We start from the raw sequence: 26,950 nt of genomic DNA, 5'->3' as shown, positions 1-26,950 counted from the left end.
AATGTCTCCATGTAGTCCACACCATACAACTGTGAGTAACTTTTAGCAACAAGTCTGGCCTTCAGACGCTCCACACTACCATCTGGCAAGTATTTCACAATATACACCCATTTACAGCCCACAGCATGCTTACCAGGTGGGAGAGTAGTATGTTCCCACGTTTGAGTATGTTGAAGAGCAGAAAGTTCCTCCTCCATTGCCCGCCGCCATCTAGGTGAACTAAGAGCTTCTTGAACATTGTTAGGTATGGAAATAGAAGACAAAAGTGAAACAAACTGGCGATGTGAGGTAGAAAGACGAGATAATGAAACAAAATTGGAAATGGGATGGAGTGTAGAACTACGTTTACCTTTCCATAAGGCAATGGGTAGATCAAGGACTGAAGGTTCAGCAATAGGAGCCATGAGAGGATCCGCAGATGAGGTAGAAGCAGGAGGAGGGGCCGGTGTCGTTCAACGTGTATACATTTGTCGGATCGGTGGTCGTTCAGTGGTGACCTGCACTAGATGAGGAGATGAGTCTACTCCAACAACAGCCTCTGGAACTGAATCACTGACAAGAAGAGGAAGAGGAGGTAAGGGTGAGGACAAGGGTGCTTCATGACTGGAGAAGAAAGGGACAGACTCAAAAAAGGTGACATCAGGGCAGACATAGCACTTTCGGGCAATGGGATTATAACACTTGTACCCTTTTTGAGTCCGAGAGTAGCCAAGGAAGACACATTTAATTGAGCGTGCATCTAGCTTGTCTATTCCAGGACTCAGATTATGAACAAAGCACACACAACCAAAGACACGAGGAGTTAATGGAAACGGAGATAAAGTGGGAAACAAGATGGAGAAGGGGGACCGACCATGAAGAATAAAAGAGGGCATCCGATTAATGAGAAAACATGCAGTGAGTACAGCATCACTCCAAAACCGTTTAGGAACATTCATGTGGTGAAGCATAGAACGAGCAATTTCAAGAAGATGACGATTCTTCCGTTCAGCCACCCCATTTTGTTGAGGGGTGAAAGCACACGAGGTCTGATGAATAAGGCCATGTTGTTCTAAATACTGTCGAAATGCAGTAAGAAATTATTCACGACCATTATCTGAATGGAGAACTTTGATTGGAACACCAAATTGTATGCGTATTTCAGCATGGAATTTTTGAAAAATGGAAAATAATTCACTTCTTCTTTTATTAAGTAAATCCATGTCATTCTTGAACAATCATCAATAAAGGAGACAAAACACTTGTACCCATTATAAGACTCTATTTTTATTGGACCCCAAACATCTGAATGAACCAAAGAAAAATGACTCAAATACGACTCTCAACTCTTGGACCGAAGGACACACGACGGTGTTTACCAAACTGACATGACTCACATTGTAAAATTGAAAACTAACTCAATGATGGAACCAACATCTTGAGAACCTTGAGAGATGGATGTCCCAGTCGGAAATGCCATTGTAGAGGAGTAAGGGAAGTCTGAAGTGCAATTGAAGATCCACCACCGTCAAGGTAATACAATCCACCAGCTTCATACCCCCCACCAATCTTCTTCCCCGTCTTGAGATCCTGAAAAACACAAGTGGAAGGAAAGAAGGTAACAGAACAGTTAAGAGCTTTGGTTATTTTACTAGCAGACATAAGATTGAATGGAAACTTAGGTACATATAAAACAGATGATAAGGGGACAGAAGCCATGTCAACATTACCAATACCACAGATGGGGGATAAGGACCCATTGGCAAGTGTAACAGTTTGTGATGTGGAGGTTGAGAAGAGAACAAACCTAGAGTCCCGGTCATATGATCTGAGGCTCCAGAGTCAATAATCCAGGAAGGAGTTTTAGATGACATGCAAGCAATACCTGATTGGGCATATGTGGCAGTGGTATGCTGTGAAGTAGTTTGAAGGAACCGTTCATACTCATCACGCGGAACACTCACCATCTCCCTCCCAGAGGTAGATGTAGATGTGGGAGGTGTTCGGTCTGCCAGTTTACTGTCACTAATAGCAACCTCTCCTGCTACAGCATGATTAGCCCATTTAGAAGGAGGGCCATGTAGGTCATAACAGAAATTTATTGTGTGTCCTTCCCTACCACAATGAGTACATTTCCTTGTAGAGTTATTTTTTCCTCTGCCACGGCCTCCCCCTGAGTCACGGCCACCCCGACCAATCATGGAATTGCCACGGCCCCCTCTAAGATGACCTCCCCCTCTTGTACTATGTCCACCACCTCTAGCTGTCACAGTGCTGATCTATCAAACTGTGTGGGGTTCTCTGTATGTCCCAAAGAAATTCTACGAAGTCTTGAGAATACTTCCTCAAGTGTAGGGAGAGTAGAGCCCCCCAATATTTGAGCTCTAACTGGTTCATATTCCGACTTCAACCCCACTAAAAATCTTGTAACATCTAGTTGCTCCCTTTGCTGTTGCTGAACTTGAATATCTGGAGTAAGGGGATGATAGACATTGAGTTCATTCCTTATATTCTTCATGCAGGCATAGTACTCTTCTAGTGTTTTGGTTCCTCGTTGTAAATCAAAGTACCCCTGATACAGTTGATATACTCTTGTTGTGCTATCTTGTCCAGAATATAGCTTCTTAGCATGCTCCATATATCCTTAGTCGTATCAAGAAACATGAAGTTGGCACTGATTTTGGGTTCCATACTATTCCACAGCCAAGTCATGATTTGAGCATCTTCTTGTTCCCAATCATCATACCCTGGACCGGTGGCTTCTCATCTCTTACATGCTTTACTTTCTTCTTTGCCTTGATAAAAACTTCCACAGATTTAGCCCATGGAGCATAGTTCTCCCCATTTAACTTAATTGAGGTCATTTGTACCCCTAGGTAGTCGGAGGAAATTACTACACTAGATTTCTGATCATTGTAGCCATCTCCTATTGCTGCCATTGTACTCTTTCACAGTTGCCTCTAACTTTTCTTCTCAGCTACAAGCTGATTGATGTTGTTCACAGTTTGATAATTCAGCACCTATTGCAGCCTCTAAACACAACAGTGGAAGCACACACTTGTTCTTATTCGCACTACTGCTGACTTCACACACTTACGTCCCACATAAGCATCAGTTTAATATTCACTAATCACAAGTAGGCCCTCTTACAACCACTCAAAACAAATTGTGCATCACAAGCACCACAACACAGTCAAATCTGCTGCACCCGGTTCAGACTTGTTTAATACACTTAAGAGGGCATTACACAACCACAAGGAGTTCGGCAAGGTCACTGCATTCTACCTTACACCACTCGGCCACTTACAGCAGCCCTAACACCACTTAACAACTTACAGCAGCCCTACACCATTCGGCTACTGCACACAGCCCTTCCTAGGGCAACAATGAACCTAGTTCTCTAGGTTCTAATCAATACTAACAGCTTCTTGTAGAGTTTCTACCCAGAAATATAAGTAACACTAGAAAAAGAGAGAACCGACCTTCCTATTGAGAATATCAATCAACCATTCACTGCTGAAGTCGCTTTCCTTGTTGAAGAAGGTTATGTGCAGCAGAGAGACAAGCTGTAATGTTTCTGACCTAGGGCGAACCAGTTCTCTCCATTGGCTGACCAGAAACGAAGGTGAAGAGTCAAGAACAATGCTGAGGTGATTTACCAACTGACGTAGGTCAGGAGCATGGCTCTGATACCATGTTTCGACTGCTGCTACAGTAGTCCGAACAGGAAGAGGAGAAGAAGAAGAAGAGAAGAAGAAGGGTCTGTCGAAAATCTGATGGTTAACCCATCCAGTCGACCCCCTTAATCTATATTAGATTCTAATAATGTTTACAAAGACAGAAATGCCCTTACTTAAGTGTGGGGCAGAGTAACTCTAATAACACTGCCACATAAGCAAGTTACTTAATAAACAGAAGAAGACTAAACTACCCCTATTCGGCACATCTTAACAAGGTCTAATAAGTTTTCCAGGGCTCTTTCCTTGTCTGAAAAAATTCGTGAGCTTCTTTCTTCCCACAGGGACCAACACACTGCTGCCCTAATGCTTCTCCACATAATCTTCCCTCTCTTCTTAGACCATCTGAAGAACAGAGAGAACAAACTTTGGACGCTCACAAGGGGATTCCAAATACACCCAAAGAGGGAGAAAGCCCACTCCCATACAGTTTTAGCAACCGAACAAGGGGGGATTCCAAATACCTGGCTAGATAATCAGCCAACCCATTTGCTGATCTCAGAATCCAGGTGAATCTTGTATTCAATACCCTTGAAAGCTGCTTGATCACCCTCATACTTTCCCTGAGCCAACATGATCCTGGACTATTATTTTCCATCCACCTTATTACAGTCCTTGAGTCACCTTCCACTTGTAAATTCAAGATGTTAAGAGATCTACTAAACCTTAACCCATGAAGCAGTGCCAAGAGCTCTGTTTTCAGTGAGTTGCCATAGCCAATAGGTCCTGAGTAGATGGCCACTATCATGGCTTCTAAACACTCCCCCTACACCTGATGGCCCTGGATTGCCAATGATGCAGCCATCAAAGTTGAGCTTTACCCAATTTACAGGAGGTGGATTCCAGCAATAAAAATGATTGCACTAGAGCTTTTTTTTAAGAAAAAAAAAATAAAAGGAAAAAATATTAAAATTTGGATGGGTGTCAAGATGACATACCAAACTACTAATCAAAACAAAAAAGATCCACATTACAATCTTGAAGCTCAAGGACATCCCAGAAGTTTTCCACCAAATCTTTCTGTTAACTTGCTCAAATTCTGGAAGAATCAAAGCCCAGTCTGTTACAAGCTTTCCAACCGAAGCAACTATCACTTCAATGTTCTTTGCCTTGTCTTCAACCAGCCTTCTGTTCCTTAAAGGCTCCTGCACCACTTCCCCCACATAATCCACCCAATCCCCTGAAAACAGGAACTATCAAGTCTTCTAAGTACTGCTGGACACTGTCCATTTGACCATGTAAATCTTCCACCATTTAAAGGTAGTCTATCATCTCATATCGACTAATTAACACCCCAAACCTCCTCATTCCCACACTTATTCTCCTTTCCCTTCCCACTTTCATTTCATTTCCCTTTCTAACTATATTAAAGTCTCCTCCCAAACACCATGGTCCCTCCCACCTCTGTCTCAACCTTTCCAACTCCTTCCAAAACCCCACTCTCTCCCTTTCTTCATTCAGACCATACACATTTGTTAGACCACAATTCCAGCCCCTATTTACTTCATGAAAATATACCAACACCAAGTATGCTCCAACCTCCTCCCGTAACTTCCTAAAGACTCCTGGATCCCACAAGATGACCAAACCACCTGATAACCCCATTGTATTTAGCTCCACCCACTCTCCACTATCCTCTCCCCAGATTTCATTTTTCATCCTTAAGTCAAATTCCTAGAGCTTTGTTTCCTGCAACAGCACCACCTCCAGTTTGTGTTTTCTTATTAAGTTTCTTACCAATGCCCTTCTTCTTCCTTCCCTCAATCCCCTTACATTCCAGCTCAGCAGCTTCATTCTAATCCCCTACCCTCCCTCAAAATAGAGTTGAAATCTTTAACCAACCCTCTCCCCCTAGTTATGTCATTCACTATAAAATCAGTAAATAGAGTAGAAATCTTTAACCAATTTGCCACTCTGACTAGAATGTTTTCTTCTAAACTTTCCTCTTCTTTGTTTTCTCCCTTGAATATTCTCAAGTTCCTTTCTTCCCAAATCATCCATAGTGTGGCTGCCCTAATGCACTTCCACATCATCTTGCCTATTTTCCTCCTTGGATTGAATAACCTTTTTCCAAAAATGGGTCCATTATTTTGGTTACTAGTATCATAGACAGGGAGGATGTCTTGAGAACTGCTTTACATATGAGCACTTCTTCACAGTAATAGGACCTACACTTGCACATTTTGCCTTGTTTTATTCTTTCTTCCCCTTTCCATGATAGGTTCTTGGTTTGAATCATGATTTTGGTGTGGCTAGATTACTTTCCAGCGAAAAGAGGATTGAGACAAGGGGGTCCCCTTTCCCCCTTCCTATTCACTTTAATTGCTGATGTCCTAAGTAGGATGGTCATGGAGGAGGATGCCGCTGATCGGAAAAACCTATTTAGAGGATGGAGGAAAGGGAAGACCGGAGGTGACAGTCACTCATTTGCAGTTTGCAGATGACATTATTTTATTCCAAGGGAGGTAATCAAAAGAGTATAAGAAATTTGTGTGAGCTCATCACATCCTTTGAATCGCTTTCCATGTTGAAGGTAAATCGGGAAAAAAGTTGTATAGCAGGGATTAACTTGGAAGATGAAAGTTTGAGAGAGCTAGCTGAGATTCTTGGGTGTGAGGTCAAACAACGGCCATTTGAGTCCTTAGGGTTACCTTTGGGAGGGAATTCAAAATCAGAAGTCTTTTTGAAGCCAATGGTGGAGAGGTTTACAAGGAAGTTAGCACTGTGGAAGAGGAATTATTTATCCATAGGTGGGAGAATAACCCTGATTAGGGAAACTCTAGCAAACCTACCAATCTATTTCCTTTCAACCTTTAGAATTCTAACTAGAGTGGCATGATAATTAGAAAACCTTATGAGGGATTTTCTCTGGGAACCTGGGGAGGAGAAGAGGAACCACCTAGTAAAATGGGAACAAGTCAGCAAAACAAAGGAAAAGGGAGGCTTAGGATTGGGGAACCTAGCTCATAGGAATACTTCTTTGTTAGGAAAGTGGCTTTAGATGTTTCCATTGGAAAGAAACATGCTATGGCATAAGATGATAGATAGCATTTACGGTTTCATGAACAATGGTTGGGGTGCAAAGATAGCCCCACATCTTCCTCGATCTCTCCGAGGAAAGCAATACAAGAGGTATATCCTATCTTTTTTAAATTCATTAGATTTGATGTGGGTTGTGGTTCTAAGGTGCTATTTTGGGAAGATCTTTGGTTGGGTGATACTCCTCTTTGTTCCCTTTTCACTGATCTTTATTTAATTTCTAACTACAAGTTACAACCCATTTCAAATTCCGTCACCGTTTCTCACTCTAGATTGAGTTGGGATTTTGGTTTCAAAAAGGGTTTGAGAGATAATGAATGTGAGTCCCTTATTGTTTAGCTTAATACTCTTAAGTCAGATTTCTTGGTTCAATCTTTGGAGGACACTAGAGTTTGGTCTGCTTCTTCTGATGGCACCTTTACCTGTGCTTCTTTCTTCAATACTCTTGTACTAACTCCTATTGGGGGTGAGAATTTCCCAATGAAAGAGATTTGGAGCAAGCCCGCTCCACCAAAAATCCAAGCTTTGTGGCAGGAGGTGTTTCTTGGGAAGGTGAACACTTGTGACATGCTTCAAAAAAGGAGGCCCAATAAATGCCTCTCCCCTCATATGTGCATTCTTTGATCTGCAGATGGTGAATCCCTACCCCATTTATTGATCCATTGCCCTTTTTCTGCTTTTTGTTTGAGAATCTTTTTGTTCTCTCTTTGGTTGAAGGTGGAGTACTCCCCAAGATGTAGGAAGCCTCTTCAATCCAAACTTTCTTAAGGCAGTCAACAAAAAGATGAGGATTTTGTGGAAATCAGTGAGGGCAGCGGTGGTGTGGATAATATGGGAGGAAAGAAATGCAAGAATATTCAATGAGAAGTATAGGTCAAAAGATCTAGTGGAGGCCATAAAGATAAAAGTTGCACACTTAGTACAATCTCTCCAGCTCTTTCAAAATTTCTCAATTACTGATATAGTAAGAGCATGGAATGGAGTGGGACACACTGCTGAGAAAAAAGAAAGAAAGAAAGGTGATGGATAAGCCCCTAGGTCCAAACAAGATTAAGCTTAACTTTGATGGGAGCTCATTAGGGAACCCAGGGATGGCAGGAATTGGTGGTGTGATCAGAGATTCCTCAAGCAAAGTATTGACTATGTACTCAGACTTTTAGGGGAAGGCGATTCTTTAAAAGCTGAACTATTAGCTCTGCTACAAGGGTTAACAATTGACAAGCAAGCAGATTTTTAAGAACTTGGAGAAAGAAGGGGACTCAGAAATAGTGATATCTTAGACCAATTCAAGCGGTAATGTCCCTTGGATCTATAGACATCCATTAAGAGGGATAGTAAGCATAGCAAGGAAACTTAATGCCTCATTCACATGGATCAGGAGAACTGCAAATGGAATGGCTGATTCTCAAGCTAAACAGGGAGTTCAAAGGCAACAGCTTTTTTGGGCCTTAGTGTAACTTTTTCCGGTGCAATGTCTACTTCTAGCTGCTGTAATCCTGAATTTATTTCTCTTAATTGAATAAAATTCTCATTTCGCTGATCAAAAAGAAAAAATCATGATTTTGGTTTTTCCTCTTAACTAAAACTTATGTTGCATCCAGGCCGTAGGTTTGTATTAACTAACTATAAGAGTTTGGTCAGTCTTGTGCCACTATCCAATTCCATCATCATCATCACCACTATCTAAGCCTTGTCCAAAGACTCCAAACTAATGTGAGGTCAGCTACATGAATCCTGTTTCTCCATTCTGCTCTGTTCAATGCCATATGCCAAGTTATGGGCGCTTAAATCATTTCTTAGTACTTCTATGCAAGTCCTTTTCATTATGCCCCTAGCTCTTCTAGCCCCTTCAATTTGTAACAGATCACTTATTACAAGTTCTGTAGATGGTCTTCAATGCATGTGAACAAACCACCTCTGTCTACTTTCTCTCATTTTATCACCTATTGGAGTTACTACTAGATTCCTTCATATGACTTCATTTCTAACCCCCATCCTTTCTAGCTTTACAACTCAATCATCTAAGAGCATGCAGTTTTGCCACACTCATTTTTTGGACATACTGTTTACTAACTGTCCAACACCTTGCTCCATACAATTGTAGCTTCAAAAAGGGGACTCAATAAAACATCTTCAGTAGGAGTTCCAAAACATCAACCAAATATTATCTATTTTTTGTCAATGACAATCAAAAGACATTTAAATGATATAGAAATAAGAACAAAGCTACTATCCATGAGGAGACTAGGGAAAGCCAGGAGGCATCAAACAGAGATAGCTAGAGCCAAAACTAATTCAATGAGAAAACAATTTTATTTTTACATCCATAAAATGAGAATAGTTGTCATGATAAATACTAGTCCCAAAGAAAACTACCAAGGAGGAACTTCTGCTAAAACAATGTTTTTCATTGAATAAATAAAATAAAATGTACAAATGAATTTCAGTCACTACCTAAGGCTGCAAGGCTACGGATAAAAAGATCTTGTGAATTTCCTGGATCTGGCTTTAGTATGACCTGAGATTAGACCCGAGCACAGAGATGATATTAACCAAAAGGTAAAAGATAGCATGCTTCTTCAGAAAACTCCAACCTCAATGATATTTTCATCATTTGATCATGATGAGACGAAAGACTAACCTGAAATTGAGTATGGCGTTGGAGCCTATTTGGGTTCTCTCCATAACGACTATCATCTGGCCTTATACTAGGCTCCACATACCTTCACCCAAACCATTTTTGTCAGAAGGGGTAGCAAGTAACTTTTAAAAAATCCCCTTGTATGTACAAAATTAACACAGTAACAAAGATAGACAGGCATTTATAAATAGATTCTATCAAAAGAAAAAACCAAAATGATATTAGATATCTGGCAAGAGCAAATCAATCACCGTGACAAATTTGCTAAAGATGCAATAATTACACAGCACAAGGTTATCCACATTGTTCAATCAACTCTTTCTACAATATATTGATCAGAAGATTGGAAGAAGTAAATCCAGGCTTAGCCAAGATTTCGGCCAACCCTGTCACACCTAGAGTAGAGGCTTTTGTGTGGTCAATGCCTCTAGAGAAAATTCTTAGATTTGATGAACTCGAATTTTAAAGCATCAATCCATCTACCAAATGTGTTCTGTGTGAAGACACAGAAAAGTATGCAAATCATTATTTTATCAGTGACAAGATCAACAAAATTTTAATAAAAGATCGTGAAGAAAAAAAAAAGAAAAGAAGAGAGATATAAAGGCAAAAGAAACCCCGAGGCTGAATCATATCGGCCTCGCCATACACCCCCAAGTATGGCAGGTACCCTAATCTGGAAGAATGAAGCCCCAACACAACTTGCTTCTGCCGAAAGAGAGCTAATCTCCTTATCCAGCATAACAAGATGTTCCCACTGGAAGCCAAATATCTAGTCTCTAGACTAATGCAATGACAATGCACCCATGGTCCCTCTCCCCTGCCAATTAGGATTGTTAATAATTGTTTATTGCCCTGCAAGCTATCAAGGATGATTTGGATGGGGTGGTGGAATGTTGGGTGGTTGGTTTTTTTGGTTTGATTTGAGATGCTGGGGATGATTCCTTGTCACCTATTTTGTATCCTTATTTTTTTTAATAAATTTTTTGTTTTTATCTTCCAAAAAATATGATTTAGAGCCTCTTCCTTATTTTTATACCAGGTAGAGTAAATGATACAGCCATAGTTGTCAAGGCGATGCCTAGGCAACTAGGTGGTTTTCAAACTCCGCATCGCTCAAACGCCATGCAAAGTTTGTATAAGGTGCATGCCCAGTCAGTTAGGTGCACACCTAAGCAACTAGGCGGGCGCTTAACTCCAAGGCACACACCTAGACCAGAATCAGGCCTGGACCGGCCCGGGCCCTGTAGACCTGGGCTAGGGCTTATGTTTCAGGCCCGGAACCCCAGGCCGGGCCTAAGCTATAGCTCTTCACATAAGTGCAAAGCCCAGCCCGGGCCCGGCCCATGATCACCCCGGCTGTACCCTTGCTAGGTAGAGTATTTCCCTCATTTCTTGTCTAAGAGTCCATACACCCAAGCTTTTTGTCTGCGGCCATCCTATTAGTAGTTTAGAGCCTCCTTCCACCTAAAAATTTTGAAAGCCTCATTGCTTGGCCAGCCTTGGTCCTTGTAGCAGGGCCAACATTTCAGCCCTCAAAGAATCTCCTTCACCTATGGGGCCAAAGTATAATGCAAACAGCTTTGTTGTGCTGCAGGTATCCAATAAGGCTTAACCACAATCTTTGTAGTTGAAGAATTTGTCACTACTGACTATCCCCTGAGGATATCCTCGGCTGAAAAGTCTTTGAACAGGTCAGTTGCTTTCTGCCAGTGTAAAACTTTAAAGGTTATGCATCCAATGACCTTCTCTTTCTTCCCCGTGGAAAATTCTATTATTTCTCTCCTTCCAAACTGACCAAATGATGGCTGCAGAAGGTCCTGGATTACCCAAAGAGCTTCCATCAAAGTTCAATTTCACCCTTTGTTGTGCTGCAGGTATCCAATAAGGCTTAACCACAATCTTTGTAGTTGAAGAATTTGTCACTACTGACCATCCCCTGAGGATATCCTCGGCTGAAAAGTCTTTGAACAGGTCAGTTGCTTTCTGCCAGTGTAAAACTTTAATGGTTATGCATTCAATGACCTACCTTCTCCTTCTTCCCCTTGGAAAATTCTATTATTTCTCTCCTTCCAAACTGACCAAATGATGGCTGCCCTTGTCGCCCTCCACATCACTCTACCCCTTTTCCTAGGTAGTGTGAAGGAACTTGGGTCAAATAGGCTTGCCACATCCGGAGGAGGGGTCCACCAAGGCCTATCAACAATACCCGAAACTAGTGTTTTAAAAGCACAAGGCGCTAAAAAAATGCAAGGGCCAATTTGCGCCTAAGGTGCAAGGCACAAGGCGAGACGCACACCTTTTTGAAGCAAGACACAAAATTACAACAAAAAAAAATTGCTAAAAAATAAAAAAAAAAGTCAGAAAATTAAAAAAAATGCCAAAAAACTTTAAAAAATGCAAAAAATATTAAACATAATGTTAATAAAAAATATAAACTTAAATTTTAAAATAAATGTTTTAAAAAACCTATTATCTAAAATTAAAATACACAAACATAACATGTAAAGCGTATTCAAATGAAAATTTAAAAATAAAAGCAAGCATATAAAGCATTTTCATGCATGTAAAACCCACAATCTCATTTTTTTCCTCAATTGCATTACTTCAAGTAGCTAATGTGATGTAAAACATATTGCATTCTTGATTCTATGAGTCGCCTTTGTACCACATCCCTCGAGGCAAGCCCAAACAAGTCCATGTTAGGGTCTTAAATTCTTATTTCTCACATAAAAAATGATTTTATAACTTTAATTGCCTTTTAAGAAGATATTTTATTGGAATGAATGAATGAACAACATTAGCAAATAGGGGGTTTTCAGAGCAGTTGAGCTATGAAAACAGTGGACTGATTTGACTAAAGAGTGGATCTTCTCAAATTGAAGCAAACTCAAACGACAAGAATGAATCTAGTTCTCAAGTTCTCGTTCTCTCAACTAAAGAAAAACGGCAAGAGTGAAGCAAATTCAAACGACTGAAGAAATCAATCAAAGTCAGATCAAAATCCGACCGGATTCAAACTCGAATGCCCTGTACACAATCCAATCGGATTTCGGATCAGAGTCAGATGCAGTTTACATTTTACCGAATCGAACTTGGATTTAGATGAATCCGATCCAATTACAAGCCTAGGCCCACTTGCACCCAAAGAGAGACAAAAACCAGTGCCATACAAAAGATGCAAAAGGACAAGATATTAAAAGGGGAGTAATTGTCTCACCACTCCCCAAGCGAAGGCAGCAAACATGAGGGGATAGGCAGTAATTTGTCCTTCTTCTTTGTAGTTTATCCAAGGTGTTTATCTTTTGGAGCAAAACCTCCCAGTAAAAGGATCTTATTTTTGGGGGTACAGGGTTACACCAAACTTCCTTTGTGGGGAAGGGGCTCGGCTGATGTAATGAATGAAAGAGAGTAGTGAAAAAAGAAGCACATGTGAAAGATCCAAAGGGGGAATCGACCAAATTCTACTATCCAAGAAAGATTGATCTAGGAAAATAGTGTTAAGAAGGGAAGTAAGTTCACCACCCAGAAAAACAGGGTCAACTTGTAATGTCATAATTAAATAATAAATATATAAAATAGATCAATACAAAAAAATTACAGAAAATACAGATATTTAATTGGGCGCAATAAATAAGAACTATTTTTTATTTGAAATAATGGTTCAGATCTAGTGTTCAGTCTAGAAGTTGAAGAAGAAAGGCAGCAATGTTATGGTGAATAACAAGATGAAAAGAAGCGAGAGAAAGAATAGCTAATTGGAGAGAAATATCAATCCCACCAGTCCAATTGGCTAATATTTATATATTATTAAAGCGAAGTACAAAGACCATCATGCCCCTACTTATGTATTGGCCACACAACTTAAAATAGGACATAATAGACTAATTACATTGTATTAAATAAAAGAGAAAAGACCAAAATAACCTTAATAGGTCTGCTACTAAAATCATTAATAATGGAAACGGCTAAAATATAAAAATAGAAAAAGAAAAGAGGACTAATATTTGACTCATGACCTGCTGACCAGGTCAAATGGTTCAGTTGTTCAACCAGATAGGCCACCGAGTTGTCGACAAAGTAAATAGTTTTTTGCATTGAAGCAGTTCGGTTTCCACTATCTTTACCAATGTTCGATTTTTATCTTTATAATGCCTATTATCTACTCCTTGGGTCTATTCTTTTCATTGAAAATTCTTCCATTTCCTTCTTCCCATCTAGTCCACACCACTGCTTTCCACAATTCTCTCTCTCTTCTTTGGTTGCCTCAAGATACTTTTTTTTTATCAATAACAAAGGATTTCATTAATTAGAAAAATGATACAAAGGGAGGAGATAACCTTTCTTATCTCCACCAAACAAGAAAAAACAGAGAAGAAAAATTACAGTTGAGCCCAAAACAAGTTATCCCTATTCACCCCTTGTTTTGCTAACCAGTTAGCAAAGGAGTTTGCACATCTCTTAACCCAAATTACCTTAAGGCCTTGTCCGTTTGTAACAGTGCATCTTACCTAGGTAAGTGCACTTACCCAGGTAAATGTTTAGTAAGTGTACCTACCCATGTTCTTTTGATTTTCAGGATTCCCAAGTAAATAATAAAATGACATTTCTACCCACAAAAAGTAAGTACTAAAATGGGTAAAATGGTTCCATTATGTTTTGTGAAAGTTTCTCCCATGTGGGAAAGTTACTTACCCACTTAGGAGATGGGTAAGTTTTACCTAGGAAAGTAAGGGTAACTTTACTGTGGGGCCCACTGCTTAATGCGAAAAGAACATGGAAAAGTTGGTCAATGGGTAAAAGTTACCCATTCACCAACTTTCCTATGCATATTTACCTGCAAACTAACGGGGCCTAACTTCCATGTCTTTTGTCAACCACTTGAATTTTTTCTTCTCATTGTTGTACAACCACAGACCATTTTTATCTCCCTTCAGCCATTCTACCACCAGCTTGGAGTCTAATTCGATGATCAGCTTCCTTATATTTAAGTCCTTGGCTCTCTGTACACACTCTAAAGCCGCCAAAATCTCAGCTCCAAGAGAGTCGCCCTCTTCAATTGGGCTTGAAAAAAAGGCAATTATTTTCCCTTTCTCATCCCTTAAAACACCCCCAATACCCGAAGGCCCTGGATTGCCAATACTACTCCCATCAAAATTCATTTTGTAAAATCCACTTGGAGGGGGGACCAAATTGGAACTGATACCTCCTGAACCAGGGCTGAAAAAGCAATTTCTTTCCACTTTCTTGACAGATCATCTAATGAAACATTGTTGAAGAGATCCATAGTTTTAAGCCAATGGAATACCATGAAGCAAATCACCTCCTGGATAGTTTCCTTGTTCCCCTCCTTCCCTGAGAATAATCTGGAATTTCCTTCTTTCCAAATAGTCCAAATGCCAACAGCCCTTACACAACGCCACATTATTCTTGCCTCAAGATACTTGGATAGAAGATACTCACCACATTTTGAGGGGGAACCCACTTGCATCCAAAGAGAGAATAGAAGTACTCCCAAACACAATGCCCAAAAGGACAGGAGATTAGTAAATGGGGAATGGTTTCACCACTAGCTTTGCATAAGAAGCACAAATGAGGAGAAAGGCATTTCCTGGGTCTTCTTCTCTATAGCATGTCATAGGTATTTATCTTTCCAAGGAATACTTCCCTTGAACCTTAAGCGGGTTATTGAAAAAGAGGCACAAGTGAAAAGAACACTGAAAAAGATTCTCCATATTCTAGTATCCTCCACATTTTTATCTAAAAAGACTGGTTCCAACTTGGCCAGTGGTTGCACAAGAGATTCACATTCATTCTCCCATAGGCCCCTCAAGAGGAAATGGCATCCCAAATTCTGAAATAGGTTCAAGTTTATAGTTAGAGAGAGCTAAAGCAAAGGGAACTGCAATTTGAGGGGGATTTTATCTAAACATAGGTCTTCCCAAAATTGAACCTTGTTACCATTTCCCACATCAAAACAGGTAACATTAAGGAAGGTTGGGTATACTTCTTGCATTGATGATTTTTGCAATTAATGGTATCTGTTCAAAGTTTTTATTTTTCAATATGAAACTTAAATATAAAAGTGAGCTTGTTTTGCAAACATGGCAAGGTGTTCTATGTTGAAACTGTCCCTAATTAGAGGGTGGAGAGAGGTTAAACTGACCCACTCCCACCACACACACACACACGGCCACCCACATGGACACACCCATGCCCATCCACCCAGCCAAAGAAAAAATATATATTTACTTTTAAGAAAACAGAAGTAAAAGAAAGTAGGGGTCATTATTTGGTGTAAACAAAGGTTAGGACTGTACCCAGTCTACCCCTCTCAAGACCCTAGATAACTGGAACCAACATTGGGTAATGGCCTTCTTTTAGAAGTAAAATAAAGTAAGGAATACAACATCCCGGTTCACTTAATCCAAGGCATTACATGCAATTTATTGCGACAAAAAAGAAATAAAATAACACTTACGCAACATTCCACGGTTCAGGGCCAAGAACCCTCAAGAATGTCAAAGGATTCATAGTCCCAGCTCCAACCTGATTAATAAAGTCAAAATCTCATTTTATCAGAACCCAGAAAGATGACAATCAAAGGAAAAGAAGTAAAGTTGTATGTGTGAGTTAAAAAATATGAACTCCAAAATGCTCCAATTCATTTCAGCTATACAGAGTATAAAATGATTCATCTATATATTTTCCACTCTATACCCAACAAGATACAAGCAAATAGCAGATTGATTCCAAGCAAGCAAAAAATGCAATACATAAAAGAAAGCAAGTTAAAATATGTCAGGTTTTCATGCAAACGTGTGTCTACATCTGTGTGGCATAGGCAGAAACCATGCATGTCATTGGATACTCAGGATATGCTACTTGCACCGTTGTGTATCACTTGCTACGTAAAAAATCACAAGTGAACTTAAAAAAAAAAAATTACAGGTGAACAGGTCAGTGTTCCACACACATGGGGCACGGCCCACATGCCATCATATGGAACACTAGCGTGTTCACTTGTGAATGGTTATGTAACAAGTGATACACAGCGGTGCAAACATCAGATCCAGGCACGTCATAGGAAGCTAAAGCATCACCTTCCATGCTAACCTGCACACACATGCTTGCAAATGAAACATAAGATATAGTGACCTCCACAAAGAAACTTCTTTCCGGTTCTTGATTTTTCTTTTAAACCGAGAAAGATTAATGAGCACAAAAATTTTAAGATTTTCGTTCTTTTTCCTTTGTAAGGCATGGTAAATAATCACTATTGTAAGAGAGGTTTTCTAATCCTTTTTTTCTAGACATCTTTTACAATTATTAAGTTAATGAAACATTGTTAGTCTTCTTTTATTGGTAAAACTTTATTAAATTATGAAAAAAATGAGTCATGTACAAGATTCCAGTCATCCACAATTACAGGCTAGCAATCAACCACCTCATCATCATCCATGCCTTATCCGAACTAATATGGGGAGGCAATCAACCACCTAATTCATAAATTTCTCATAATACAGTTATAAATTGCACCAAAAATAACCTGTCCCTATCCCTTTGTTTGGTCAATGTATCAGCAAAACATTTGCAGACCTTTGGACCCAGAAAAATGAAATGCTAGTTACCACTCAAAAAACTGGAGATAATGACTAATAAAGGAATATAATACCCCATTTTAGCATTAAGATACCACATATTCTATAGGGAAAAAAAAAAGATTATATCAGGCAAAAGTAAACTTAGGCTTGGTTTGGGAAGAGTGCAAATACAAATATGTACAGTGTAAATACAAGGTTTAGAAATATCGTATATAAGGTTTTGCACTTTACATATTTGAATTTGCACTCTTCCCAAACTGAGTTTTAGCAAAACTACTACCTCTGTGTTGCTACATTGCATGACAGCACATCCAACAGAAGCCCAATATTCCTGCAGTGATAAAAACCATTAAATAACTACTCATGCTGTAACAGAAATTTTAGTAGTCAAAATGATAACAAGAATCGAAAAACAAAGAAAAAAAAACTTATTTTGACAATGGAGTACAATGGAGTACAAGAATCGAAATCCACTATAAAAGCAAAACAATGGAGTACAATGGTTGTTCAGCCTCCCACAAACCCTAGCGCCCTGTACACCCAAAACACCTTTCTCTCTCAACCAAAACAACCAAATAAGGAGGGAAAAAAATCCCAAATGCTGTTAGCACATTGATAGGAGATTACTAGAAGAAAAGTATTTTCACCATTTGCCCTACAAAAGAGACAAACATAAAGGGCTTGTTCGTTTGCTCTGAAGTCTAACATCTGAAAGTGCAATAATTACATTAAGAGGTATATTGGTATTAGTGAACTTTTCTTTCCTCTGAACTCTGAATGCAGAGAATGTTGTTCTGAATTCTGAAAATTATTAATATCCATTTTGACTCCATATATGAGAGTTTTTGTTTGTCTTTTTGGGGGTATCATTGGAAAACAAAAAGTTGTCTGATTGCACTTTAAGAGATGAGAGATAAGAAGAAACGAACAACCATTTTTCTCTTAAAGTTAAAAGATTCCTCCTAAGAGATAAGAGTTAAGAGGAAATGAACAAGCCCAAAGAGATAAGCCAATAAGACTTGCATTAGATATTCTCATATTTATTAGATTTATCGTGGAATATTTCCCAACAAAAGCCCCAATTTTGGGGGGGAATCGGGAATAAGACCTTTCCAAATAGATTTGAGATCCTTTCAAAACATTCCAACGAAAGATGTAAATTTCTAACTCCTACTCTTTCATGGTAGAAGATGAAAATGTCATCAACAAATTGTAGGCATGATATCCTCACGCTATCTTTCCCCACAATCCATCCACCAACAAGATCTACGCCATTATGTACTAAAACTCCAGAAAGGGGACAGTCCTCAAAGGTCAATTCTGCTGTTAAGTCTGACAAACTAATGGTCAAACCTGATATAATCCAATCTACAAACTCAGGGACCCCTATCCTTGGCTCTTCCCCTTTATTTCCTTCTGACCCAGGTGCATTAGTCCTTTCAGTTTCGGGTACTAATTTGGGTTCTTTGCCTGAAACAGGTACTCTGATATCCCAGGAGGAAGGAACAGTCAACGAAAGGAGGGTTGAAGACCTTGGGAGTGAAGAAGGGGAGAGAGTGTTAGACCTTAAGAGAAAAAAGGAAGAGGAACTGGAAAGGATTTGGGACCATATTTGCGCCTTTTTGGAGGAATATAAGCAAAAGGAAGAGTGACGTCTAGATGCAACTCCAGAGAAATGTGATTTTTCTTGTAAGTTGCAGAAGGGTGAAAAAGTAACAAAGGTTGAAGCTTTGTCTAGACAGTGAAAGGGAGGAGGTGAAAGAAAAAAAAAAAAAAAAAGATCCAAAGTGGAGAGGTTAATTTCAAATATTGAAGGGGATATTGAATTCAGTGGGAGAGGGGAGAGGAGAAAAGTGCCTAAATAGTGAGTTGAGGAGTGATTGGGGCGGGCTTTTTCTTATCACTTAAACAATGAAAGTTATCAGCTGGAATGTAAGGGGGCTTGGGAATGCTAGGAAAAGAAGTATAAAAGATTTATGAAGAAGAGAAAAGCCTGGTGTTGTGATGTTGTAGGAAACTAAATTGCCAGAGTTAGACAAAAGATGGGCAAGAAGTGTGTGGAAATCAAGAGGTGTGAGATGGATTTCAGATCCCTCTTGGGATGCTTCCGGGGGAACAGTAATCTTTTGGAAAGATGTAGTGGAAGTATTGGAGGAATTGATAGGCAATTTTTCAGTTTCACTGAAATTTATGAACTTGGATGATGGAGCAGTGTGGGTTTTAACCAATGTACATGGGCCAAACAGTTACAGAGAGAGAAATGAGTTATGGGATGAGCTTTATGCAATTCATGGACTGTGGGAGGGACCATGGTGTCTGGGTGGGGATTTTAATGTAATTAGATTCACAGGAGAATCAAATAATCCTCGACAGACCATTACCACCAGTATGAGAAAAGTTCAATAACTTTATCAATAGTTGCCAATTAAAGGAATTTCCATTGTTGCAAACCTTTTTTACAAGGTCTAACTTCCAGGAAACCCCAACCTGCTCCAAACTGGATAGGTTTCTTTTAAATGAAGGATGGGAGAATCTGTAAAGGGGTCTAGTGACAAAAGCCCTACCTAGAGTTACCTCAGATCATTGTCCTATTATGCTAGGTCAAGAACTTTTAGGTGGTGGACCAAGGCCTTTTAGATTTGATAATAAAAGTTGAGGAGCAGAAATCTACCTTGCTTTCCCACATCGAGTAATTAGATGAGAAGAAATCCCAAAGATCTATGAATGAGCAGGAGAGAGAGGTGAGGTGGAAGCTGAAGGAGCTGGAACCTGGAAGAAGGCCTCTTTAGAGAGGAAACTTCCTAGAGGCAAAAGTCTATGCATAAGTGGATTAAGGAAGGTGCTGGAAACACCAAATATTTTCATGCTTTAGCTAATGGGTGAAGGAGGAAAAATTTTGTGGCTAAATCAAAGATAGATGGAGAAGTGATTCATTGCCAAGAAGAGATAGCAAGAATCTTTGTGGACCACTTCAAGTCAATTTTGAGAAGACCTCTTTTATCCTAAGAGAGATTGGAGGATTTGGATTGGCCTGATTTGGAGGAGAATCACTTGAGATGGCTGGAAAGAGACCTTGAAGAAGATCAAAAGCCCCAGAACCATATGGTTTCACTATGGCCTTTTATCAAGATTGTTGGGAAATAGTTAAGGAGAACTTGATAGCAATTCTCAAGAAGTTTGAAAGAGACATATAATCAACCTTGGAGTTAATGCCACTTTCCTAGCCCTTTGTTCCTAAAAAGGTTGAAGCTAAGCAACCTAAAAATTATAGGCCCATTAGTTTGGTGACTAGCATTTACAAGATTCTAACAAAGGTGTTGTCTTTGAGGATCAAAAGGGTCTTACCCTCTCTCATCAGCCACGCTCAAGGAGCTTTTGTACAAGGTAAACAAATTACCGATCAAATATTAATAGCAAATGAGTGTGTAGAGGACATGAGGAGATCTGGGAGTCGAGGGTTTGCTTGTAAATTGGACTTTGAGAAGGTGTATGATTTGGTGGATTGGAACTTTCTTTTAGAGGTACTTAGGATATGTGGTTTCGGGGAAAGATGGTGTAATTAGATCTTTGGATGTCTCTCTTCAGCTCATTATTCTGTGTTAGTCAATGGAGTAGTAAGAGATTTCTTTCTAGGTTGTGGGGGGTTTAAGACAAGGTGATCCACTCTCCCCTTTCCTTTACCTTGGTGCCGAATGTGTTTAGTAGATGGATTTCCAAAGCAAATAGGAAGAGGTAATAAGTGGCTGGAAGATTGGTAGAAATAGTGTTTTAGTGATCCACCTTCAATGTGCAAATGATATTATCATATTTTGCGAGGGAAGCGATTTGAGGTTAGTGAGCAACCTGAAGGATCTAATAATTGGTTTTTAGAGTGTCTCCAACCTCAAAGTCAACTTTGAAAAGAGTTGTGTGGTGGGTGTTAATTTGGAGGATACTGAGGTTGAGTCCATTGTTGCTTGCTTGGGATGCTCTGTTGCCTTTTGACCCTTGACTTATTTGGGCTTACCATTGGGTGGGAATCCCAAGGAAAGTAGTTTCTAGAATCCAGTGGTGGAGAAATTTGAAAGAAGACTGGCAACATGGAAAAAAGAATTACATTTCCATGGGGGGAAGGGTAACTTTGATTAGGGACAAGCTTACCAATCTCCCGGTGTACTTCCTTTCTATTTTTAGGATCCCCTCTAGGGAGGCTAGAAAATTGGAAAAGTTGATGAGGGATTTTTTTGTGGGAACCAGGGCGTGAAAAAAAGGACCATTTAATTAGTTGGGAGATAGTTAGTTGTAGCAAAGAGGGAGGGAGGCTAGGTTTAGGGAATTTGGTTCTTAAAAATGAAGCTTTGTTGGGAAAGTGGTTGTGGAGATGGTCGATGGAGAGAGAGTTTGTGGCAAAGGGTGGTATTCATGGTTGTTCTGATTCAAGTTGGGATTCTCAAGGTTCAAAGTATCGATACGATACAAGTTTCGGTCGTATCGTATTGGTACTTAGAAACAGCCGAAACTTTAGTTTTTTTTAGTTTTTTTTTTCACGTTTTGGTTTTTTGGAAAGATTTTAACATGCTTTTTATTATTAAAAAAAATTGGGGGTCCGAAACACCTGGAAACAAGCGTTTCGGACCGTATCTTTTTCAAAAGATATGACACGGTACGCCCCGTATCGGGCGTGAAGTATCGATACTTTGAACCATGGGGATTCTGGAGTATCCTGTCAGGCTACCCTATCAACCCCTTGGAAGGCAATACATGGCATTCTTCCCAAATTACTCCAATATGTAAGGTATGATGCTTGTGCGGGTAATCTAGTTCTTTTTTGGGAAGATACCTGGGTGGGAAATGTGCCTCTCAAAGACATTTTCCCCTCTTTACTCTCTTTCCCTCTATAAAAAAAGAGCCCATTTCCTCTTTTCTCTCCCCTCCAGTCCTTCCTCTTTCTTTGAACTAGGATTTGGTTTTTGTAGATGTTTGCATGAGGCTGAACTTCCTTGTGTCACTGAGTTGCTCTCTTCTCTTGGCAATGTTTGTTTAGACCCTTCTTCTTGTGATAAGAGTATGGGCCCCTACTTCCTAGGGTTCAATTACTTGTGCTTCTTTCTTCAAATCCCTGTGTTCTAGTGATGTGCCTGGGTCTTTCACTGTGCAAGAAGTTTGAACCAAGCATATTCCCCCTAAAATAGTTGTCTTTTGTTGGGAGGTGTATCATGGTAAGATTAATACTTTGGAATATCCCCAAACTGGTGTATTTTATGCAAAGCCCATAGTGAGGACTGCTACCACTTACTGATTTCTTGCCCCTTTGCTGCAGCTCTATGGATTGAATTTCTGATTTGTTTGGTTGCAGGTGGATTCTGACATTGGAAGTAAAATTGTTGTTTAGCTCGTCTACCATTGTTTGGCCAACAAAAAAAGGGAAATGCATGTGGAGATGCCTGAGAGCAGCCACGTTGTGGACTATTTGGGAAGAAAGGAATTCTAGAACCATTCTTGACAAGGAGAGAACCATTTCAGCTGTGAAGGAGTGTATCTTAACTAGAACTATACACTGGCTGAGGACCTTAGACTCATTTATTTCCTTTTCCTTTGCTGACTTTTGGAGAAGCTGGGTTGTAATAGCTAACATGTCCTCTAAGAAAAACAAATCTGCAGCAGTTTGGGTACCTCCTTCGGAAGGTTTTATTAAACTGATTTTTTTATGGGATCAGCCAAGGCAATCCGGGATTGTCAGGGATTGGAGGAGTCTTGAAAACTGAGGAAAGCAATATTTTATCACTGTTTTCAGGCCCCGGTGGGAGTAGGTGATTCAACGAGAGTTGAGTTGTTGGCTGCTGTACAAGGAATTCAGATTTCCAACCAACTTGGGATAGAGAAATTACTGATTGAAGGGGACTCTACGATGATTGTGGGTTAGTTGCTGAACCCTGATTCAGCTGCTTGGAGCTATAGGGATCATATGAAAAAAAAAATTAAATGGTTAACGAGACACATGACAATTAGAGTCCAATGGGTGGGTAGATCAGCAAATGCTTTTGCTAACTTTCTTGCCAAACAAGGGATATCTAGGGAAGAGCTATTTTGGGAAAGTTTGTAAATTTTCTCATGCTTTTTCTTGTCTCACTGTAATGTCTTGGAGAGGCTGCACCACTCTAAGGGATGCTTGTAACAGCTTATCTTCTTGTTTAATGAAATTATCTTTCAATTATCAAAAAAAAAGAAAAAAAAAAAGATCCAGATTTACCTAACCTAGTGATCATTCTACCCAAGACAACTACCACTAAGATAAATAGGAAAGTGGATCCCTTTGCTCAAGACCCATTTTTCTAGGAGAAAAAAGTCTCTAACCACCCCATTAACCAAAATTGAGTAATGACAAGATCTTAAACATCCTTGGATCCATCTTCTCCATCTGTCATCAAAACCACTATTTCTAAGAACCTCATCCAAGAAGGACCAATCCGCATAACCATAAGCTTTCTCCAAGTCCAATTTGCATATCCAACCTTTCTTACCCATTCTCCGATAGTCTTGAACACACTTGTTTTGGCAATTAAAATCTAATCGGTGATTCATATCCCATGAATGAAAGCTCCTTGGGTGGGTGAAATTATTGAAGGCAATACATCTCTTCATCTTAGGGACATGTTGTCCACCAAAGTTATGGATTTAAAATCTTTAAGATGGTTTGCTTTGAAAGTCTTCAATGTTGAGGCTGCAAATGTTGCATTAGCCTCCTTATTGATAATCCCTCTCATAAAATTCCTTAAAAACTTCCATTAGGTCATTTTCACAATGCCCTAAACCTCTTAGGAGAAAAAACTAAGCAAATCTAGATATAGAGAGAACCAAGCTATTGGCCGAGAAGCTTGGTCAAATAGCATTTTACCATGTGGGAGCAAATAAATGCTGCATACCTTTTCACAATGACAAAGATGAAAAGATGGTCATGTTATGGTTTCCTCTAGTAAGAACCCCATCAAACTTAATTTTATGGGTGTTCCATGGTCCAATGCCACTTAGAATTGGAGGGTTATCCACAAACAGCAACAAATAGAGACAGCTTATTAAGATGTATAAGTACTAGTGAAAGAGAATGCACCCATAACCTTATTGTAATGTTAAGGACACCAACCAGTGCAGACCACTGGTTATCACATATATGTAAAGATGACTGAAATTACAAGCTTTAACCCCTCCCTATGGCTCCCAGAACAGATAGACTGCCGATTATCCAACAAGAGAGTGAGCAAGAAAGTCAAAGCTTTTCTCAATTTTCAGTTGGAGGGTTAATTTTATGTACAATTAAAGGGAAAATAAAGAAAGGAGGGGAGGAAAAAGGGTATTAGAAGAGGTGGCAACACATAGATTTATTAAGGAGAGTAAACTGGCTTACAAGAAATATGACTGTTACCTCTCAATGGGTGGGAAGATCAGCAAACACCTTAGGGATGGGTTAGCTAAGCAGGAGGCTACAAGGGAGCAGCTATTTTGGGCTGCCTTGTAATTTTATTTATGGTTAATTCTGTTTTATTTCGATGTAATACTTTTCTGAAGAGGTAAAGCTCGTGCCTCTTCAGTGGTGTTTTTTCTGAATTAATAAATTTCTTTATTCATCAAAAAAAAAAAAGCGTATTAGACGTTTGAGTAGGCAGAACTACTAGAATTATTAATGGCATCGACACCAACTACTTGCCAATTAGAGCTACAATGTATTCAGTAATGGTTCTTCATTTAAAGCGCCCATAATAATAAATTGTTCATTCTAAAAACTCCCACAAGTACATCAACGTATAATCACAAGATTAAGTAATCATCCTAAACACGCAAAAAATAAAAAATGAAAGATTGCATATTTATCAAGTGCTTAACAGTTCTAGTTCTGAAAGCTACATGTTCATATTTCCACGTTGGCACCAAACAAAATAAACACTCCTCCTTAGTCCTTACTAGTCTCGACGATAAACAAGAATAATTATTTAAATTTAATAAGCAAGGATTTCATAGCGTCACATATACTACATCTAATCAAAAGAGAAGCCGAATTAAGTTCAACGCTCAGCTCAGAAACACCGGCATTTATTTGACATGAAACGATATTAGATTTTAACCTGGAGGCGCTGAATCGCCTGTTGAAATGTCGGAACAGAAGTTCTGGTATGTGGCTTTGGATCTTTAGATGGAGGCTGGGATATTGCAGATGTGCTAATAGCTGAAACAGTGGTCTTACTGAACCGAAGACAGGAATGGCGACGGAGAGGCCCGCAGAAGTGGAATGGGCTTCGTCTCCCGGGGTAGAAGAGCGCCAGATGCGTTCCATGGGGCTTTAAAGCAGAAAGAACTAACGGGAATGCGAGCAACACCATGGCTGAGTGAGAAGACTGGGATGGGGAAGGAAAGTGGCAGCACGGCGGTAACGAATGACAATGTCCCAAAGCCCACCTTACTACCTTAGCCAGTTCTATCCGAACTTCCGAAGGAGCGCGATTCAAATGTTCTTAATAAGCTCTGTTTGGAATTGGAAAGGATACAGATACAAATATGACGGTACAAATGGGGTTTCCAAAGGTTTTGGTTTTATGGTATGAACCGTATGGTTATGTTTGGTATGAAGGAAAAAGTTGAGAAAGGAAAGGAAGGGAAACCTTTACAAATCTTGTATAGGTTTTTCTGCATTTCCCTTCCTTTCCCTACTCTTTCCTTCAAATCAAACATATCTTATGATAAAGAGCAGTTAAAAAATGAATATTTAGCCAATAAAATAGCCTAAATTAAAATCTTTAGTATGATAAAGGGTTAAATAAGGAATATCTATGATGAAATTTTGTGGTATGGTGTTTGTAAGTATCTAGGGCTCTTTTAAAAGCCCATTAACTCTCATTTGCAATTCGATTAAAAAACCATATGCATTGTACGGGTTCCGACTAATGTATATAAAAACATACAAAATACAAGATTTTGCGTTCTACGTATTTGTATTTTTATTGAATTTCCGGTGTTCTCCCGTTAAGAGAGAGACACTTGTCCCTATACACAAGCCGATGCTCCCCCCGCTTATGAAGATGATGGACTAACGGACCTCCGTCTCCATTTTACATGATACCCTTTCACCAATCAAAATCCCCTAACCCTATCAATTTGATAAATAGTCACATGATTGGTTATGACATTTATCAAATCAATTGATTGGTTACAAGTTTGTCGGTATCCAAACATAAATTCAACCCACTAAAGTGGCTTAATATATATGTCTATCAATAGGGAAAAAAAAAAGTATTGACTCCCATATCGTCCTCAAATGTGATCGGGAGCGTTCTTTTTTTAGATTTTGAGAGGGGGGAAAGAATCTCATGTTCATTTTTCAGATTAATGTCGGGACCAGGGAAAGTTTATTTTATTGAGTATCACTGGGTGGGTAAATAATTTACCCAGGTAAGCGATACTCATCTCCTATGTGGGTAAACAACTTTCCCACCTATGAGGAAAGTTGCTAACACTTAAACATTCACATAACCAAAACTAATACCTCAAGACCAAATCTCAACCACCACTTGTAGGCCTCGTTCACATATCCGTAAGTCATACATTTGGGTAAATGCACTTATTTGAGCTACAGGAAATACGTACTTGAGTAATTACTAGTAATCTTTTATTCCTCATGTAAAGTTGTATAATTATTGTTTTATCCATGAAAAAAAATAAAAAAAAAGTGACATTATTGAAGGGACAATATTGTTTCATCATGTATTAGCAATTTTAATCACTAACGGGTAAGTAATTTACCTAAGTCTCAATATGGTATTAATTGCATAGGTAAATGAATTGCTTGATCGACATTATTTTTTCACATGACCCACCAATACCGAAATGTGAATGCAGTTTTATTTCTTTTTCGTGGGGCCCACCAACTTAATCACCCCAAATTCCATGGAAACAAACAAGGCCTTAGAGGTTCAGACGACCTT

At 39.3% G+C, this 26,950-nt stretch overlaps 1 protein-coding gene across 2 annotated transcripts in view; it reads right to left on the bottom strand.

Moving 5' to 3' along the window:
- Nucleotides 1–25,536, bottom strand: part of EDD1 (glycine-tRNA ligase) — a 184,129-nt gene extending 158,593 nt beyond the window's left edge. The window contains exons 1-5 of one of the 2 annotated variants that reach the window (XM_088962478.1): nt 25,097–25,536; nt 17,281–17,331; nt 15,878–15,945; nt 9,397–9,478; nt 9,210–9,273 (exon numbers count right to left, since the gene is read on the bottom strand). In XM_088962478.1, coding sequence (XP_088818604.1) covers nt 9,210–9,273; nt 9,397–9,478; nt 15,878–15,945; nt 17,281–17,331; nt 25,097–25,351 — 520 coding nt within the window. In that variant the 5' untranslated portion in view covers nt 25,352–25,536. The remainder of the gene's footprint in view (nt 1–9,209; nt 9,274–9,396; nt 9,479–15,877; nt 15,946–17,280; nt 17,332–25,096) is intronic. The other variant, XM_088962477.1, reaches the window with a different exon arrangement.
- Between the last annotated feature and the right edge of the window lie 1,414 nt (nt 25,537–26,950).

Source organism: Nelumbo lutea, chromosome 1 (genome assembly GCF_056320005.1).
Source record: "Nelumbo lutea isolate HS-2025 chromosome 1, American lotus-T2T, whole genome shotgun sequence".
Classification (NCBI taxonomy): domain Eukaryota; kingdom Viridiplantae; phylum Streptophyta; class Magnoliopsida; order Proteales; family Nelumbonaceae; genus Nelumbo; species Nelumbo lutea.
This window is presented reverse-complemented; position numbering and strand designations above follow the sequence as displayed.